A 20,258-nucleotide genomic window follows, 5' to 3' on the forward strand; every position below is an offset into this window, starting at 1 on the left:
AAACAGTAAATGGATCAACTGAAGGGCCAGATGCGTCTCTCAATATCTCTCGTGTCCTGTATCAAGTCTTATTTTTTCATATGTCATAAGGACATGAATTGCAGATACTGTTCTTCTAGTGGGGATAGTTTTTTTTCTGCTCTCCACTTGTCCAGTTTCTTCATTTTTAAGAACACACTAAAGAGAATGTGTCCTTTAAATACTATTTAATTCCTGTCAGACTGTTTTATCTTTGGTATTTTTCATAGATCCAACTAAAGAAATGGAAATGATCTGTGTTTATGTGACAGGCTGCGCATAACAAAAAATAATTAATTTAAAATTGGTTCTCTAAAATTGTCTGCTATGTGAGGGAAAAAAAACACTGGTTTATCCCTTAAGTTAGGCACCTCTTTTATGCTTGAATAATTCTCAAATCAGTGTGATCAACAAACAAACAAACACACAAAAACTTTCCTCTGAAAATGGATGAAAAAGCAAACATTTGAAAGACCTTCAGAAAGCCTCAGGAACTATTGCTTAAAACCAATTAAAAAACAAACAAACAAGAAAGGCAGACTCCTTGGAAACAAAATATTAAGAAAGAGGGGTGGAACAAGATTTTTGTGCCTATGTATATGGGTTATTAATGTAACATGCATGCTTCTGTTTGAAATAATTAAATTAAGTACTTGTAAATTAAGTAGTCTATAAATAATATACATATATAATTTCAAACTTCAGTTAGGCAAGTACAATTTCCATTTCAGTTATCACAACCAAGCTAAAACTAGAAAAAGCAATTTTCTTTTATTAGCTTAAGGGTTCATATGAGTAAAGGTCAGTATTGCAGGCCATTCAAAGCCATGTGAAAACGAGTTTTTTGTTTGTTGTTGGGGGAACCATGATGTTACTACATCTGGCTCAAATCCACATCTTGTTCCCCTGATGTTGTAGTTTAGTCGTCATCCAGTGAGCAGATTCCGCTGAAGTAAGCTGCTCAGATTCCTGAGTTAGGGTCAGAAAACAGATGGATTGGCTTAGCCAAAGCTGAATACACATTCTTTACGTGGCTGACTGTGAATGCCATCTGAAGAAAAAACTAAACAAAAATGTAAGTCTGTTATATCCTGTTTTTTAACATACAAACCTTTATGGCATGGTCAAACATAAGTTTTTTGTTTTCTACCCACACACTGCCCCTCCTTTCTACTATATTTCCATATAACGGCAGGGGTAATTATTTTGTTTCCACTTCCTGTCCGATGTTTATCTGTACCCTGACTATCTTTAGGCAATCGTCCTGTGTCCTCCTTTGTTCCCATCACTGTCAGCTCCATGTCAGGACGCCGTGAACTGAGGTGGTTAATCATAGTGAGAGAGGATCATTTATGGTGTCACAGCAAAATCATGTCAGAGCCTGAGAGATTTATTGTCTTCACTCCCACATGTTCCAGCTAAAAGTTGCAGAAGGGCTCTGTGGCAAGTAAAGTATTACAAATATCAGCAGAGTTCTTTCTTTTTATAGATGTAAAATGTGATAATTTAGCTAAGAAAATACTACAGTGTTCTTGTCACTTATTGTTGTGGATTTGAGCTGCTTTTGTGTCTGGTTTTACCTCTCTGGCTGTTTGTCTTACATTGCTTGCAGGCAGCTCAGGGCACCGTCTGGCAGACTGCTGGCCCTTCATGAATATGTGTGTGTGGGGGGGTGTGGGGGTGTGTGTGTGTGTGTTAGAGAGACAGAATTGTCTGGCTGATTGGGGTTAGCACAGCCCCCTGAGAGTGGCTACTGTACTCACTGGTAGATAAGAAATAAGACGAGCATGCTGGCCTCAGGTGCAGAGGGGAAATCTCTTCATAATAGAGAGAGGAGATTAGAGAGGTAAAATCAATCACTGACTTCATTCCTGTTAACAGGCATTTCGAATAGAGAGAGATGAAGGTGGCTGTTCTTAACTGAAAGACTCCGATATATCTTGACAGAGGGATTGTGCTGGCGATAAAGGTTATATTAATTTATTATGGTGGATTTTCTCTTTTGCTTTCGCTTTGGTGTTTTACTAAATTTCATCTCATCATTGTAAAGACCATGTGCTCAGTCTCTTATGACAAATCACTTGCCGTGCCGCATGAGTGTTCCAAGCAACCAGTGATTTCTATTCATTTCCCTACAGTATCAAAAATCTACTAGCTTATTTACTGAATTTTCTATTTGCTGTGAGGTGCAGAATGAGTAGAATTCTGGGATTTTCAGTTTTTTATTATTTTCATGGTCACTTTGATCCTGAAGATTTATTTTTATGTACTTCTATTTTATTTAGAGCTTTTTGTGTGTTGTACTGGAGTACTGGGGGGAGCCCAGTCAGAAGCACCCAGTTTCACCTATACAGTTTTAATGAGTTCATAATGGCCTCGGGTCCTAATTTAAAGTATCGCTCACTCTCAGGAAGCAGAGGCACTCTAGCAGACACTGGGAAAGAGACTGCTTTCAATTATTAATGTGGACTATACAGAGATGAAAGCTGCAATTTGTAAAGAAAAGCATATATTTTGAGCAGCTGGAGCTTTTCAGTATCGAGTTTGCATGTTCTGCCTGTGCCTGTGTGGGTTTTCTTCAGGCACTTTGAATTCCTCCTTCAGTCCAGGGAGATCCATGTTAGGTTAACTGGTGATGGATTAAGTATGTTTTCATTTTACACAACATGCAATTGTTTTTAGCTTCTCTGATATGTAATTGCTGCTTAAATTAATAAACATTATTTGGTATTTGTTGTGTGTCATTAGGATGAGGGCTAACAGTCCAAATACTCAGTTTACTTTAAGGAGGACTAAGAAAACAGTAAATAATCATATTTAAGCAACTAGAATCAGGATAAATAAAGAATTTTCTCATTTGATTTTTTTCAATTCTTTTTCATTTTCAGGTATATTTTTTTTACTTTGGCACCTTAATCATGTAAAGTGGAGTAACATGCAATAAAACATAAATTACATGTTAAAATACTGCAAACGTGATATTTACTGTGATTTATTTTAATTCTAAAGCAAGTTCAAGACCAAGAAGACTGTAACAGAACTAATAATGCATCAAATACTGCAGTGTAGTACTTTGAAAATCCATCCATCCATCCCCACTATCATGTTCAGGTTTACCAGGGTCGAGGGGTTGAAACCTGTCATACAGCGAGAGAGAGTGAGAGAAAATGAGAACCACATTGTGAAGTATGATATCCATGACTTAGATCAAATGTTAAAGTGTGAAAACACCCCTGTGTAGTTCTGCAGTATTTTTCACAAGTGAAGCAGAAAGCAGAGTTGACGCGCAGCTGTGAGCTGCAGTCTGCTTCAGGGCAGCTGTTTTCAAGGCTTGCAGCTCCTGCATCTCATTGCCAGCAGCAACAAAGAAAGAAGATGACAACTGCTGGCCTTTGATCTGTTTTTCTCTTTCTCTCATCAGGCAAAATACAAGCAGGTTGACTAAAGTAAGAAAGCTTTTCTTCCTCATCGTGGCATAAGTTAAACTTGGTTCCTTGCTTAGAAAGCAAAGTTGTTTTTTGCAACTAAAAAACAAAACAAAACAAAAAACGTCTTCCGAATAACATTTATTATACACAAATGCATGATCAATTTTATTCTGCACGCAATGTGTTTTTAACCAAATGAATAACCCTGTCATCTCCAAATAGCCCTGTCATCTTGGCATGTATTTTCATGTTCCTGGAAGCAGCAAACGTGCTAGTTGTCTAACCCAAGTAGGGGAGTGTGTGGTGCAATGTTTGCATCAGACACTGGATTTGAACATACCTGTCAATTACACAACAATCACAACATCAAGCCCACAAACCCCTCTGTGCGCACCCTCCACCCCTCAACTCCGAACGGAAAGAATTCGTTGGTAGATTGCGAGCGCTTGTAGAGCGTGTTGCAGCAGGTGAGAGCAGGAGTGGTTATTGGATTGAATTAATTTGTAGCTGCTGTTTCTGTATGATATTGACGGCCTGTTGCTTGTTCCCTCCGAGGCAATCGTCTGGTCACACGAAAAGTATAATGGATTGACTCCTCATCCAGTCCTGTGTTCCTATAATCACATACATCCGGGTGAGGCAGCCTGTGTTTGGGCTGTGGTATAATTTTCTGTCGTTTCACCCAGTGTTTACATTTTTCCGTTCATTATCTTCTCAGTATTCCCTGGCATCGCTCATTGTTTGGGAATGTCCTTACAGCTGTTACCCTGACTAATTCTTTCTGTGTGGCTCTCCTTTGTTATGCATGCTGCCCATATGTGTTGTCAAAGCTGTTATGCGTGAGCCAATGAGCCAAGACTTCATGAAATGGAGCATAGCCAAAAATATAGATGCACAAATATTTGCCAGCGGGGTTACAGTTGAGGTGCGAGTGGGAAAGCTCTTGGTTTTGAAGTCTCGGCTTTTCAACTTAAGTGGAAAAGATTTGATTAACGCAAAAATCTACTGGTCACTAAATCTGAATATTTAACTCTATTTTAAGATAGATAATTAGAATAGAATAGTCTCTGTTGCTGTTTTATCAGCAAAACAAAGCTAAAGCAATTAACAAACCAAGATAACATCTGCTATCACACACTGATGGCCCTCATGGGGGCATTTCAAGAACAGCTGTTCTAATTCATTCAAGAGAGTGTGTTTTATTTCAGAGGGGTGGCTTTAAGATCTGGGATCTGCTGATGTTGCCCTTTTTATTTTTTAATGAACTCCAAAAGACTGATGAAATATGAGAGCTACTTTCAGCAGCTCCCTTATTTGCATATTTGAGTTGGCAGATTTTTTTTATTTATTTATTTTTTTTTATGGTGGATGCCTTTCCTAACACAACTCCAGTTGGATTTAAGTCTTCTCTCAGGACTGAGTCAATGCTGTTTTGATTGCAAAGCAAACATGTAAACTGCAACACTACTGATGAAATCTGAGTTTTTATTCTAATAAAGGGATACTCATCCCCAGAGAAGTTGGCAAGCTGTTCGCGTCCACATTAAAGTTAAACCCTCACCTCACCCATCAGGCTTCATCATGCATGTTGTCACCTGCTTAGTGAAAACATAAATTTTTCCTTTAAAATGGTTATTACATTTGATTTCTATAATTATCCAATTTGTTCCCTGTAGCTCTTGTGATTTGCTTTTTTTATTGCTGGTATTTTAAAATAATATCTCACAATTATCCACATCTTAGTTTTTCTTAGATCAATTCAGGATAAAATGTGCCATTAAAACTACTGTGAATATATTCCCAGTCAAATTGTGAGCACACACCCATACTTTTATCAGTCTTTAGAGGCTATAATTCAAATCTGATCAGGAGAAATAACAGTCTGAAAACTGGGCTCCTAATTATCTCTGCACAGCTTTTACGGGATAAAGCTCAAATGTAGCTTCATGTAATAATGCAGAACATCTGCCCATGTTCTTTGGTATGCTGTGAATCTGTAGGGGAGTCAGAAAGCAGCAGAGATATTAAGTCAGACTGCGGTATCGCTGGAATGTTTTCTAGTGATGTTTGTGTTTTATATTGTATCCGTCTGTTGCCACAGCTCTGTACAGTTTGCATTGCATAAGATGCGCACAACAGCATAAGCAATGCTTTATGTTATCAGTGTTGCAGAAGCAGATAAATTATTAATTTTCCATACTGACACTGTTAGTGTTTTCTGTCTCTTGCTCTGTGTAGCAATAGGACATTTCATTGCTGGCAGGCAAACCTACCACCATACAGCCACATGTTTCAACAACACAGATGGCTCCATTTCCTTTCCCTCACTTTAATCTCACTATACAATGTGAAGATCACAGCGTCTTCAGAGTGTCTGTCTCATCTTGACAGCCATGTTGATATCTCTGATAAGAAGAAGAGGGAGAGACGAGACAGCAGGTGAATGTGTTTCACCTCATACAGTGTAAATGATCCTCACAAGTCATAAATCTCTCAATATCTTGACATCACTACGTGTATATCATTGTTACATGTGAAAATATAATTACAGGTGATGTTTGTACCTGTGGTCCATAAACAGTTCGCTATATATTACATGTTAACTCCAAAAAGTAGAAATAACTACATTTAATTAGTTCTAAAATGATCATGAAAAGTTTGAAAGTAAAAAATAGATCATTCAAACACCCATGTACAGCATGTAAAGGATATTTATTTGGAGTTTATATTTAGTAAATATAAATGGATATAAAAAGTGTTATTGCTTTTTAGCACTGTGGGGTTTAGATGACTCTTTTGACAGTTTTTTCACATGGCTGTGTGAACTCAAAGGCAAATCTTCACCCCAGAAAGATCTTCCATAACCTTAGATTTGTCAAACTGTAATGTTTCGAAAACAGAAAACAGAAAAACAGAGTGATCATCACTCCTCTAGTTTCAGTCTCTTAAACATCCGGCTGAAGTGAGTGATGAACAGATTGGTAATCTGTCTCTCTGATTGCTCTGTAAATCTGCCAGAAGTATCAGTAATATCCTTTTTCACTCACATTTGCTTCTTTCTGGAGGGTTTGGCACGGAACGCCTCCGCCTGCTGCCTTGGTGGAATTCCTGCCATCTCGAATAGTTTGCTTTGCAAGCCTGACACATCCCTCCCCAGACCTGTCTTGACATAGTTGTCATAGCAGTGATCTGCAGTGGGAAGCCTTGTCTTGTTTCCTTTTTAACAAGCTCTGCGTATGATTGTGGGTTCAAAAGTTGCGCTTAGCTTTGGTACTAAACAGTTGAATGTTTCTGGAACCACTAGAATGAAGAAAATAGAAACTTCAATGGCTACACGGGCCCAAAACATGACTTCTTGGACTTGTTAGTATAAAATCACTCAAGTGCAACAATTCTTTGAATTTAAAAGCCTAGTCAAATTAAATGAATTTTCACTGGCTAAAGTCATAAATTGCCTAAAAGAATTGGAGTTCTGACTTTACATCCAGATGGTAGGATCAGAATTGTTTGCAGCCAACATGAAATCTTGGATCCATCCTGCCTTGTATCAGCAGTTTAGGCTTCTGCTGCTGTAATGATGTGGGAGATATTTTCTTGGCACCTCAGTGCCAAATGAGCATCATTTAAACACCACAGCCTACCTGATTATTGGCAATCCCTCAGTGTGACCATCTTCTGATGGCTACTTCCAGCGGGATAACACAGCACGTCACAAAGCTCAAATCATTTCAAACTGGTTTCTTCAATATGACAAGGAGTTCACTGGTGACTGCTCTCCACAGCCACCTGATTTCAGTCCAATAGAGCAACTTTTAAAAAAAACAAAAAAAAAAAACATACTCGTTTTTTTGTTTGTTTTTTTAAGTTATGCATGCTTTTTTAAAAAGCATGACCATTTTGACTGACAGATGAATGGCCAGGTGGGTGTAGCTGCTAGCTGTGTGTTAGACCAGTGTAAAGTGACTACTGTAAATATACAAAGATATGCTCCCTTTTGTTTCCTCTCTCCTGTTTGGGATCCTGATTCTGACTTTCATTCTAGGTTAGCTTGTGAGATCTATCTGACTGTTCTCTCTTCCACTAGCCTTGGACTGTTCACCTGCTCTGACGGGCCTCTCCCCGTCCTCTTACTTATTCTTTCCTGGATAGGTGGCACATATGCTCCCAGTCGCTTTATAGTTACACTTGTCTGTTTCAGCTGTATGTACTCAACCAAGACAAAAATATCAAAAAATGTCATTTTTATGAATTAACTCGACAACCACATGTGACCTAGAAATAAGCTTTTGTTGTTTTAACCTATTATTACCAAACAAGCTTTAAGACTTTTCATAGAGAGATTTACTACTTCCCTTTTATGATAATGTTCAAACACCAAAGCTCTTGTGTGCCTCATGTAACCTTTCCACGTAAGCATCCAGACAGTAGAGGAAAAATAACCATAAACACATCAAGAACATCAGGAATTTCATGACTGAACAAAAAATCATGCACGCTCTGCACTCATATACCCTATCTTAAAGGTCAAAAAGCAGATTTGAATAGATATTCAACAACTGCTGTGTTAAGTATTCCTAAATATACATGGAAACATTTCTGCTGCTGTACGTACATATGGGTTATATGATTAAGAAAAAATAAAATAAAATGCACTATAAGGGTCAGTACAGAAAAGACAGGCCTTGTTTATAGTAATAGTATATACTATATAGTAGTGTAGTAAATCTTACAGTTTTTGGAAGCTTTTGCATTCATTTGTAGTCCAGTTTATTTACCTAAATTTTTTTAGAGGAATCTTTTTAACTTGCTTGTTAAGTCACTTAACACTGACCTATGGATTGTTCAAGCGTAAAATACACACCTAACTCAAACTGTGAACGGTGCAGGAAGAAGGCTGAAGACAATTGGGAAAAGAGGAATAAAGAGCAGGAGGAAGCTCTCAACAGTGCTGAGGGAAGATGACAGCCACAGGCTGTATTTTATGAATGAGAGAAGCATTTTCTCCCCTCAGGCCAGAGGTCAGTTTGAGTCCAAATGCTTTTTATTTCTGTAGAAGTGGTTTCACATATTATTCCTGAAAATCAAATAAAAGAGACAATTGTTATAAACTTATAAAATCAAGCATAATTTTACTTCAAATTTCTTCCAGAAGCAGTATGAAAGAAAATAAAATAAATCTATATCACTTAAAAAAATATGGGGACCTATATGGACTTTCTTTGAACAGACTTTAAAAAAATATTTTCTATACATGGAATAATATCAATAATGTAACTCAGTTATTAGGCATTTCCCAAAGGTGCCATTAAGAATGATGTATTTATGTTTTATAATGTGAATATTACGCAAATTAGTACGATGTGGTATCCATGTAAACCGAACAGTCAGTGTTTGCTTGTAAATGAAAACTTGAGGAAGCATGCTTCCTTTTCAGCATCTGAATCTTCCATTTCAATCTTCTCACAAAGATATCATCTTAATCTGTGATTACCTGCTCCAGCCTGATTCCCAGGGTGAATGACTTGAAAAAATTCTTTCTCATCACAGTGTTTCAAAGCTGAACACGGACGGTTCAGCCAGTGAACTCAGGCATTCCCCAGAGGTTGTTTTTGAGGTCTTGAAACCATTTCACGTTATTTTACACTATCAACTGTTGGTCCCTTTACTCTGCACACCCACCTCTATCTCCTTTCTCCTCCCCTTTCACCTCCGAGCAAGTACACATTCTCCCTGCTCATATGCATATTCTGCGTCGTAGTTGCTGGAAGCTCATCAGTCCTGCTGCCCCCCTATCCCAGAGAAAAGCATAAGGAGGAGGAGGGGGTGATGGCAGGCTTGCCAGAAGAACTCTATGTGAACATGTGTGCCGCTGTGAGGGGCTGTCCAACTCTCTCTCTCCCTCTCTGTTTTTACAGGAACCAGGCTTGCTGCTTCTGTCTTGCCATGATTTCAGTGGCATTGTTTAGGAAACACAGACAACTCATTTCTACTCAGCAGGTAAGAGTCACCTTCCCTGTGCTTATGAGTGAAGAAACCACGATAACTGTTAATTTCTCTCTTTGCTAATAATACTTAGCTGAGTTTGTGTGTTAAGCTGTATGTTGTTTCTAAGTATGTTGAACTATTCAGGACTTTTTTTCTTATTGCCTTAATAATCCCCCAAGACTCTTTTCACTTTTCTAGATAGTCTTGCCATGTCAGTGAACACACTAAGTCTGTTTTCACTCTGTGACTTCTTCTCTTCATTTAAATCAGCCCGGCATTCATCTGAGGATAATGAGACTTTTCAAGGAAACACTCTTTTTAAAAGAAGGAAAGAAAAAAGAGCATTTCCTTGAAAGGCACCCTAATCCTATGTACACTTCACATTCACCATGTAGGGACAGGTTGTACTGCAGACCCTATACAGAGTTTCGTAAACTATTATATAACACTGCTTATGGCTTTGCAAATGCATATGTCTAGCATTGTTTTTCCAGTTAGGATTTGTCCTTGTCTGAGAATGCCTTATCTGCTTGTTTTCCAAAGTTCGTGTGCATGTGTGTTTGTGTATGACTGTTTGTCAAGTGTCTCAAGGCCATGTAAAGGCGTTGCCAACTGCTGATTTCTCACAGAAACAGCGCTGACCCACATGGGCTAAATTACACAAATTAACTTTCAAAATACACGTAAATACACGTACCTACATGATGATCTTGATAAACGTTTGGGCTTGCATTAACACTGTGACTTGTTTTGCTTTTAAAACATGCTGATTAGAAACAGCAGGTCTCCTGTAGGTTATGTTTATTTAGGAATCGTCCTGGATCATCTGAAAAAATGTCATTTGACTTACACGGATGACAAACTTGTTTGGTGGCAAAATAAGGAAATTGCTTGTTTTTCCGGGTACACTTTGAATGTCTCGGGCTTGTCCAAGGTGCGTTTTAATGAAGGGGTGACATCCATGGACATCCTCTGCCCTGATGAATGGTGGAGTGTGTAATAAATCACCAACTGTGGAAGAGCAGTCAGATTCCTCAGTGCAGTGATGTCACCACTACTGGGTGTGAAACAGATCCAGACTTGAACAGCCCAGCATGAGCCAGATGTTGAGTTTAGTTTCACTCCACGCTCTTGGCTGGATGGCATGTACTCAGAGCCGTTCAAAGCTAGATTTAGAGGCTTTATATTACACATGTATAGGGTATAGTGAGGCTGTGGTAATTACAGGATACAGAGACATACGGAAACACGCTGAGAAGTATGTATCATCTCGTTTTACGTGTGCTGTGAGCTGTGATCTTCTTGTTCTTTTTCACATGAATTACAAATGATCTGTCTGTTTGTTTCAGGTTCATTTGCTTCACAGTTTGAGAGTCTTGCATGAAAAATGGCCGTCCGATATATCAAGCTCAAGTACTTGTGGATTTATGCTTTGAATTATGAAATACTATAAAATACAACAGAAATGGAGGTCACATCGGAGGTGAATTTGGAGAATCATCAGTCTTGGACAGTTTTAGGATTGCACAAAGTGACCTTTTTCACAAAAGACTCATCTAGAGAATATGCTGCTATCTCAACTAATGACTCACTGGAGCACAGAGGAGATGATTTTTGTTCTAAAGCCCAAAGCTCACTTTTAGAGCAAAGTGGAGATATAACCACAAATGAAAAGGCTTTTGTTTGTGCTGTTCAGAAGACTGTGTGCCCTCTGGAGACTGAAGAAAAGTCAGTCATCCCTAGGGAAGCATCTCTGAACTCAGCTCAGCTTCTTGAATCGAAACTTATTTCACTCAGGACTAATCAGAAGTCCTGTGGTAACTTTTCACCTCCTCCTCCTGAATCAGAAGACCAGTCAAGCAAAGCTGTTCAGAATCATCCTGACGAGAAGCTAGATTTTACCTGTGAATATTTGAAAATAGACCGCAAAAACTTTGACCCAGTCGCCCTTAATCGGAACTCCATTCCTGCCACTGAGGTCCCTGCAGCTATTCCCGAATGTGGCTTGAGAGTCCTGGATTTGCCACACATTGTGAAACACAAACAGAGCTCCATTACCTTCTCAGACTACACCTGCCCTCCGACAGGCAACGGCTATGCTTTTGTAAATGAGAGCTCTGACGACGGAGGCTCATCACAGGAGGGTGAGCAGGAGGACGATGATGGTCATCATGATGGCGACAATGACGACGACGATGACGATGTGTTCCCAGAGCTACCTCACGGTCGAGATCTCCTTGTCCATCATAGACAGAGGAACGCAGGCAAAGAGAAAGAGAAAAAGAAACTTTGCACGAGCTCACGAGCAGGAAATGATCACACACTGAGAAGCTGTGGTTATGAAGCAGAGGGGGAAACCAGCAGTGAGAAGGTATGCTTTAAAATATTGTCTTTGGGCCTTCAATTTTAGTATTAATCAATTAATAACCCCTTGCCATGAAAATAGAAGTTATTTTTAGATGCACAACTTCACAAATAAAATATCTGCTTTCTGAGCGACAGAAAAGAAACGTAATGAAGTGGAAATCTACAACAGTAGATTCATCACTAAATGCTGCCACAGAACTGTTTATTCCTGCCACATAAGGCAGCGCTCACAGCACTCATAAATGACACGTGATATTTATTTTAGATGTCCCCTACAACCCCCCCCCAAAAAAACTTTTATATTTAACATATGAAATATCTCAATACAAGACTTACAATGTAAGAAGACCCTGCACTTGAATTTAGCACATGTGAAATGTTTTCCCACGTGTGCTAAAACTGGTGAATTCTGTCATAAATTCACACAAGATTTCTTGGAGGCAAATAAAATAAAGTGTTTTAGAGCATGATATCTTAAGAAGAGGGAAACAGATATACTGATAACATAGGTAAAGTTCAGTGTCTGAATTCATGATTTCTCTGTTTTCTTTAGAAAAGGAAAGGTTGACACTGAGAGATAAAACAGAGTTGCTACAAGTGTGTGGGAGTACATAGACTCCACATTGGTACTGATGTACAAAGCTGTTTGCAGTTCTGTTTCCTTGCACTCCATCAGAAGGCAGCAACATTTCAGTAGGCCATATTGGCACCGAACTTAGCTGCCCATTACTGAGCTTTCTGCCTCATCTTTATCTATGGCAATCACTAATCTTTATTACCCTTTTAAAATCTTACATGCACATTCGTCTTATAATCCATTAAATATGTGTTCCGCTACAGCTGAGGAGATCGTATCCAATTGCACATAACTGTCATTAATAGTGCATATGAGAGCAGGGCAGAGTAAAGCGCATGTCAACTTCTCTGTCTGTTGGTTGGGGAAGATGTCGTAATGCCAGCTTTATGTGCAGAATGATACTCTGCCCTGAATAGGTTGTTTTGGAGAGGAGTTGAGGAATGCAGGGAATCCAGGGAGTCTGTTGTAAATATTATTAAAGGACAGCAACAAATGTTTCTTGTGCTGTCACATGACAAACCGTGTCATCTTATGGCAGGCAGGCTGTTATGTGAGGGTTACTGTAAGCAAGGCAAGGCATGTAAAAGTTGTTTGTGAAGTTTTAAGGAACTAGTGTGCGGACAACTTTATGTTTCTGTGAGCATGCTTGAGTCTCATAGTGTGTTATTAGAAGGGGGAGCCAGTAGGGCTATGGAAAATATACCAATATAACATAAGTAAATAAAGTAAAATAAAAAAGTAGCAAACTTCAGCAATATAAATTAGTTAACTAATTAATTACTTATCTTGTAGTTATTGTTATTTGCTTCAGCTCTCAGCCTCATCCTGCCTGGTTTTATTCCCTTTTCTGGGTTGGCTCCAAACCTCTGATTGAATAATTTAAATATGTAATTGCAGAACACTAGAGCTTCACAGTCAAGTTGGTTTTGATTGTAGTAGTGTGCATATCTTTCTTTAAAGTCTCTGAATGTGAAAGATTATTTCTGAAATAGCAAACAGCTGCAGTAGTTAACATGAACCATATGAGGGCACCATTTGCATAAAGTTAACACTCTGTGGTATCTTCACAACTCCCCCTTTACTTCAGCTCATTTAGCTCAAATGTAAGTAAAAGAATCGTGCACTTCTTAAACTATCTTTCCAGCTCTACAGATATGGCTGTGGCTGTGTTCATGGGGTATTTTTGCAACACAGGGTAGTAGGAATGTAATTTATTCCTCCAAGCAGCCAGGTAGCCGTTGCCCTTTCGCATGACCGGCTGCTACATTTGGATACCTCCATGGTGATCTCTGGCACTCTCTGTGGGTGGCGTAGACTAGGCAGCCAGCCCAGAGCTCACACACTTAACTCCTCATTTCCATGTCAAAGCCAGTATGTTGGGGTTTACAATGTGGCCAATTTGCGCTGATAAAGTTATAGTCAGCTCACATCTTCTTGTCCCCAGATGATAGCATTGATGCATTTATCTAAAGGATTGACTCATACCAGCGCAGTTGCTATGGTGTAGAGGCTTCACACAATTGCCAGGGCAGGATTGAGGGTAAAGGCATGACGAGATGAATCAAGGGTAGTGTCTCACTTGACTGTCAAGTCCTCACTGGAATTTGTCTCATTCCAAGTAGAAGTGCCCACATTCCTGAGCAGCACCTTGTGGGGATGTCACTAAAAAGATGCAGTGTGAGTGTGTTACAGATTTGGCTCAAGCTTGTTCCAGAATGAGGCATCTGGCTCTTGCGTTTGTGTTTGTCTGATACCCAGGGTTAATTACCTCACAGGATCTCCAGCTTCCGTTCCTTCAGTATTTTCAGTCATTTGGCCTAGAATTTATCACCAATATCTTTAAAATGACTATTTCGGCTTTTTGACTCTTCATCAAAAGAGTTCAAATAGCCACAGACAAACATACACTGAGCAGCTGAACAACTTTTTCCTTCCATGACTGTTTTTCATAAACACAAACAGGAAAATATCTTGTTTCCAATCTGCAGAATACCTCAGACAGACACGAACAGAAGCCGAAACAGAAACACTGAGCGTGCAGGAGGATGCTTTTTTGGGAATAAGTGTGTATTCTTTCTAGAGATGGCACGATACCACTCTTTTATGTCCAATACCGATATCATAAATTTGGATATCTGCCGATACCGATATGAATCCGATATAGTGTGTTTTTTAATCAACAAAACGTTTTTTTAATATCTTGCTGCATTTTGTATAAGTTTATACTCAAGTTTAAATAAATAACAACACTAAAGCTATTCTGTTATACCTGTATGTAAAAAATACACTGCGTCCAAAATATGTCATAGTTCAGCAACACTGATCAATCTAATAAAGTTAAACCTGCTCCATCCTCCCTATTCTGGTATTTTAAAGAGTACTTAGAAGAAATTTTAAGCAACCTAACAAATAGGGTTGCAAACTCCCAGCAAAAAAAATAGGGAACCACCCTCCACCTCATGATGCTTAATCGATGTAATCAAATTTAATTTGATGCAAGGGGAAAATGCACAAAAATAAATTATTTTTCAAGAATAATTAAATAGATTCAACATCTTTCTTCAACAGAATTGCAGACTGCACAGATGGTATCTTCCCAAAGGAAAAAGTAGTATAGCTTACTAGGGTATATTAGACTTAACAGTTACTATATACAGTAATGGACTTCTATATATTTTACACAAGATTAAAACTTTAGGTGTAAGAGTCAGATAATTATTTATTAAAAACTAGACATTTTAAATGAGAATAAGAAAGAAAAGTATGTCTTTGTGCCCCCTTTTCCCTGTTCATGCCCTATCGGCCCCCCTGGCTAAACTTTGCTAGATCCGCCCCTGCACAATTACCAGCCGTCAGCTACGTAGAAAAAGATCCTGGTGTAGAAAGTAATATTAAATAAATTCTAACAACAGCTTATCAAGCTTAAACGTGCTGCTGTTGTTCAGCCGCTGGTTTCCTCTTTCTGGTGAGAAGTGGGCCAAAAACTAAGAAGAGAGACAGACTCGCTACAGAAAAGCCGATCAGCTGATCATTAAGCTGTTTCACGATTGAAGCAGCAGGAGAGAGAGCCGAGTTACGCCGCGTAGCAAGTTTTGTGAGGTGCTTTTTGATAATTAATGGATCGGATTACATTTTTTATTTCTCGCCGATATCCAATCCAGTAATTTGGGTCAGTATCGGACCGATACCGATACGTAATATCGGATCGGTCCATCTCTAATTCTTTCATTTTGAATATCCCGATGAAGCTTACATGTAAAATCAAAAAAAGCTCAGGCACAGAATCATTTTTATCATTCTCATTTCACTTATTAGCAGTGGCCACAAGTTTATCCACCACAGGGCAGAGTTTGTACCGTCTGGTTTCTGTTTATTTGTTAAGCAGACAGAGAGGATTGGGCTGTCTAAACATTCTGATCCAATGTCAAACCTTTTACATTCCCTGATCAGTCTTGAAAAGCAGACCTAGCAGAGAAAGGAAGCTTTATTTTTTCCTCTTTGGTGACCCCTCAAGACCCTTCAGGCCTTAGAGGTCAGCAGGGGATTGGCCAGATTTAGGTCATTCCTCTGGGATTGAGTGAAAGGAAGCACTTTCTCCCAGTGCTGGGTCAGTCAGCTAACCATGGCTGGTCAGCAGGCTGAAAAGTGTGCCTGGTGTCTCCTCCAGCTCATCAAATTTTAGAAAGAATACAAAATAAGTTTGTAATATTATTTAAATGTTTTGCTACATTGAGAAGGATTTACAGCTTTAAGAAAGCTGATGATATTAAAAAAAAGTAAAAAAGGATATTACTATTAGTACAAATATTACTCCTACTGCTATTAGTGTTATTATTACTTGCCTCAATGTCACAACATTTGTAGAGCTCCATGTAACCAGGGATTGTTTGAGTTTATTTCTCTGAAAGGGAGATATTTATTAGTAAGAAAGTTACTTTAAAGTAGATGGGATAGCTTGTATTTATTCTTACTTTTCATTAGATTTTCCTTTTTTGTTTCCAAACATTTGAAAATAATGACCTTCTGACTGGAAAGGTACACTTTTCCAAGGCATTGTCAGGAAATCCCCAACAGAGCATTAATTTGGGAAAGTAAGCTCTAATGTTGGAGAAAATGACTTGATTACAGAAGGCTCAGGCATGGGTTTTAGTTAAAACTCTAGGAAATTACGTATTGGTTTTACGGAGGTGGTTGATGATCACTCCCTCTGAGTTTAACAGGAAATTGGAGTCGATCAGCATTCACTGAGAAAAAGAAACACCCAGGCATTACTTTTTGTAACTATCTGGGATTCCGAGGAAACGTTTAAAAGCCTAGAGTCACGATTGTTACACACGCTTATCTTTTGTTTTTACTCAAAAATCCACATTTTAGCAACAAAGTAGCTGGGAAGGAACTGATATGACAAAGTTTTAACTCCGTGCAAACTTGAAGATGTCACAGATAAAGATTCAGAATGGCCTTGGTGCATCTACCTCATACAAACCCATGAACACAGAAGCTCTACTGGATAAACCACAAGTGAACCTTTGCTGATCTGAACTCAAACTTCTGTTTACTAAATGTCCAGCTCTTTGTCCTGGAATACAATTTTGACATACTTACTCTGCAGTGTATGGTATACCTGGAGGAGCACCCTTAAAACTGTTACTACTGTGATAAATCCTCCAGAAAACCCAGGATTTCATACTCAGGTTCTTGAAAAAGGTACACGCGGGTGCTGTTGGATTTGATCTTTCCCAGGGCTACACAAGGAAAACACACAGTGATATCTGTCCTTTCTGCCAGGCTGACATTCTACTCAGATTACTGAACAGCAATGATAATTTATGCTTTGGTGAATGAAGTGTATCCAGCTGATTAATGAGGATGGACCTCCAGAAGCACCGACACAGCTCCTGTCTGTGTAAGGATGGTCTATTTATATACGCACTGTGTGTCTGGGGAGTGGTGAAAGCCAGTGCGGGGTATTCCATCATGCTCTGTATGGCACACATGTCTGGAACCTCCTCGTCTGCTCTTTCACCCTGAGGATATCACATTTCATGCATGCACGGCAGCAAGGCAGACCTCTGATCTCTGCATCTGCAATTTACAAGAACATTTTGGGGGGGGTTGTCTGTAACTTTTTGAGCCTATGGGGATGTGGTTAAATTGACAGATGTTACCTGGAAGCTTGCATGTGTCAAATTTGACTAACCAGTCACCCTCATTTGGATTACTTCCATTGCAGTTTTGATGACGACTTTTGATTTTGATGATGTGATTACTCTATGTGATTTATTTGACAGTTAAAACTTGCAAAAAATAAGATACAGATGTTTTCTGAAAACTGTGAAAAGTGAAAAGTCTTTTATAATACATCAGCAATAATTAAGATAGTAAACGTGACTATTTAAAATGCCCAATTTTTTGCAGAATAAATCACCCCTTGATAGTTTTAATTAGACAGTACTAAAAAGTGTCCCTGTATTGACTCAATTTTTGGCTGAATACTATATAATGGTTGTTTGCTTGTTGACTCTTATCTGAGTGCTTGATTACTCACAGGAGTCCCCACAGGTCCAGTCACCCTGGTCGGAGTCAATAAGTCAGCTAATGAGGAAACTAGACCAGCTTAATCTGGACATAGAGGAAGCTCTGAGTGCAAGCTCGTCCCCCTCAGACACGCCCTGCACCATCCGCAAGAAACAGGTTGGTGTCTGTTCACACAGCTTGATATCATAGCTATAATTAGCAATGAGTTTTGTATTTTGATACTCGTGCAGAATTAATAGTACATCTCACTGAATGTGTTATAAAGCAGCACGCGGGGTGCAGCACTTCAGTACCTTATGATATGTGAAGTGTTACAGCCACTTTGGTGTGGTATGTCTGCATTCCTGGGAAGCGCATGCCGCATACTTGGTCACACTTTTTAAACTTTCCTAAATCAATTTAGTTTGCTCTCTGAGAAAATCCCCGTGGATTATTTGGACCTGTAAGTAACAGGTGTTCAATTTTTTATGTCCTGGTCCATATATTTAAAGAGCTGCACATTAGGTGAGGATATAGACAAGCTCTCAAATAAGGCAGGAATAACCCATAAACCCAGTATGTGGAGGGAGATATAGTGTGCTGCAAGGCTTGTGAGATATGGTAATAAAGTCTGTGACACTATGGGCTTTGTCACGCTGTCTAGAAGTATCTGTGTGCCTCTTAGTCTGTGTAATCATGTAGGTCTGCGGCGCTTAGATCTGATACTGGAATCTACAGTGCTTTAGCCTGGTCAGAGTGGTGCAGCAGGAACAGACTGCTATTGTACTTTTGCCATTACAACTGCGACCATACCACTGTTTTCTAAAAAGGGCCCTTCTCATGGTGGCGTGTTTCATGGAATATCTCACAAGAGTTTGCATTCATGAACAAAAGTGCTCTTTTGGGCTCCATATGTATGTACTGCACAGAAGAGCTGTTGTGTTGGAAGGGAGTTTGTATGATTTGGTCTATTAGGAATGGCTGAGAGAGGCTTACATGCCTCACAGGCATCTGCATAACCATCCCAGGCATTCACTATTACTTGCTTTAACTAATGACAGGCAACTGGGCAAGAAGACAAGACATCTTTACTGGGACATTTGACAAGGTCATACTCTCTGTCTTCTCAAAGGAAGATGCACACATACAGGCTCCTTTGTGTGCTTCTGTCAAGCTGATTTGAGAGTGGAGATTTCACTTCCCCAGACGCCGACCTCAGCCTCTTGTTTTCTTTTCCCCTGGACACTGTTGAGCCCATCCTGTCCTTTTCTGTTTGACCAAACAGTGTTGTTGACAGTTTGCTGTTGTGATGTTGTTGCAGTGGGGTGGTGCGCTTCCAAAGTCCACGTTAAAACGACCCCTGAAAGACCAAGTTCTCCATAGACCAGAAAGAGAAGAATGCCAGAACAGAGACTGGTCTTCTACACCTCGCAGCTCCTCAATGGGAACCAGAGCAAGAACTAAGAAGACGGTAAGTTTTTCTAAGAACCTCAGCTTCCTGCAGGGATCAGTCAGTTTCTCTAAGCTAATAAGAGCTTACAGTGTGCAGTACAGGATATGCAAACTCTGCTGTTGTTCAGATCTCTTTCTTTAAGACTGAGCTGCTTAATTAATTTGGTAGATCCAGCCTAAGATTTAAGTTTCTGGATTTTTATTACAGCATATTTGGGTGACTGCCAATGGGCATTACTTAATGGACTGCCTGTTAATTTAAAGTAGCTAAGAATTATTATCTTTCTTCTTCCCTCTAAATTATAATGATCTATAAATAATCCAATGACAAATGATGTAAATTTACCGTTTAGCTTTTCTGCTGCTTTATGACAGATGATCCAAGTCGATAGCTTTTTAGGTTGTCTGCTTGTCCTTGAATCTCATTCTGGTGAATGTAATATCACTAACATTCAAGTAGTCAAAAGTCATATTTAATGGTGACTGTGACCTCACTAGTTGTTAACAATCAGCGATTTAAAAAAACCACGGTAGCACGGTGGTTAGCACTGTTGCAGAAGCGAAGGATAAGCGGAAGCGAATGGATGGATGGTACAAAGAAAGATTTGTTAATAGCAAATGTTATGAGGTAGATTTCAGTTTACACCAAGAGACATTAGCGAGTCAGCAGTTTTTCCTACATTCTGTTAAAACCTGTTTTTATTTAAATCAATTTCAATTCAATTTTGTTTACATAACACCAAATCAGAAACAACAGTTTCTTCAAGGTGCTTTATTTTGTAAGGTAATGACCCTACAATAATACAATAATACAAAACCTCGGGCCAAATTACCATCCCATATGGTAGCCAATGATTTTGATGTGGCAATCAAAGAGACCTTAAAAAGTGAATGGCATAGGAGAAATAAATACT

General features: G+C 39.1%; 1 protein-coding gene across 5 annotated transcripts in view; it reads left to right on the plus strand.

Moving 5' to 3' along the window:
• Positions 1-20,258, plus strand: part of stard13b (StAR related lipid transfer domain containing 13b) — a 70,608-nt gene that overhangs the window by 1,082 nt on the left and 49,268 nt on the right. The window contains exons 2-5 of one of the 5 annotated variants that reach the window (XM_085131441.1): positions 9,362-9,443; positions 10,781-11,802; positions 17,926-18,069; positions 19,214-19,363. In XM_085131441.1, coding sequence (XP_084987567.1) covers positions 10,897-11,802; positions 17,926-18,069; positions 19,214-19,363 — 1,200 coding nt within the window. In that variant the 5' untranslated portion in view covers positions 9,362-9,443; positions 10,781-10,896. Of the gene's footprint in view, positions 1-9,168; positions 9,444-10,109; positions 10,690-10,780; positions 11,803-17,925; positions 18,070-19,213; positions 19,364-20,258 lie in introns of those variants that run through there. The other 4 variants (XM_085131440.1, XM_085131443.1, XM_085131442.1 and 1 more) reach the window with 4 other exon arrangements.

The sequence above is a fragment of the Neolamprologus multifasciatus genome, chromosome 14 (genome assembly GCF_963576455.1).
Source record: "Neolamprologus multifasciatus chromosome 14, fNeoMul1.2, whole genome shotgun sequence".
Classification (NCBI taxonomy): Eukaryota; Metazoa; Chordata; class Actinopteri; order Cichliformes; family Cichlidae; genus Neolamprologus; species Neolamprologus multifasciatus.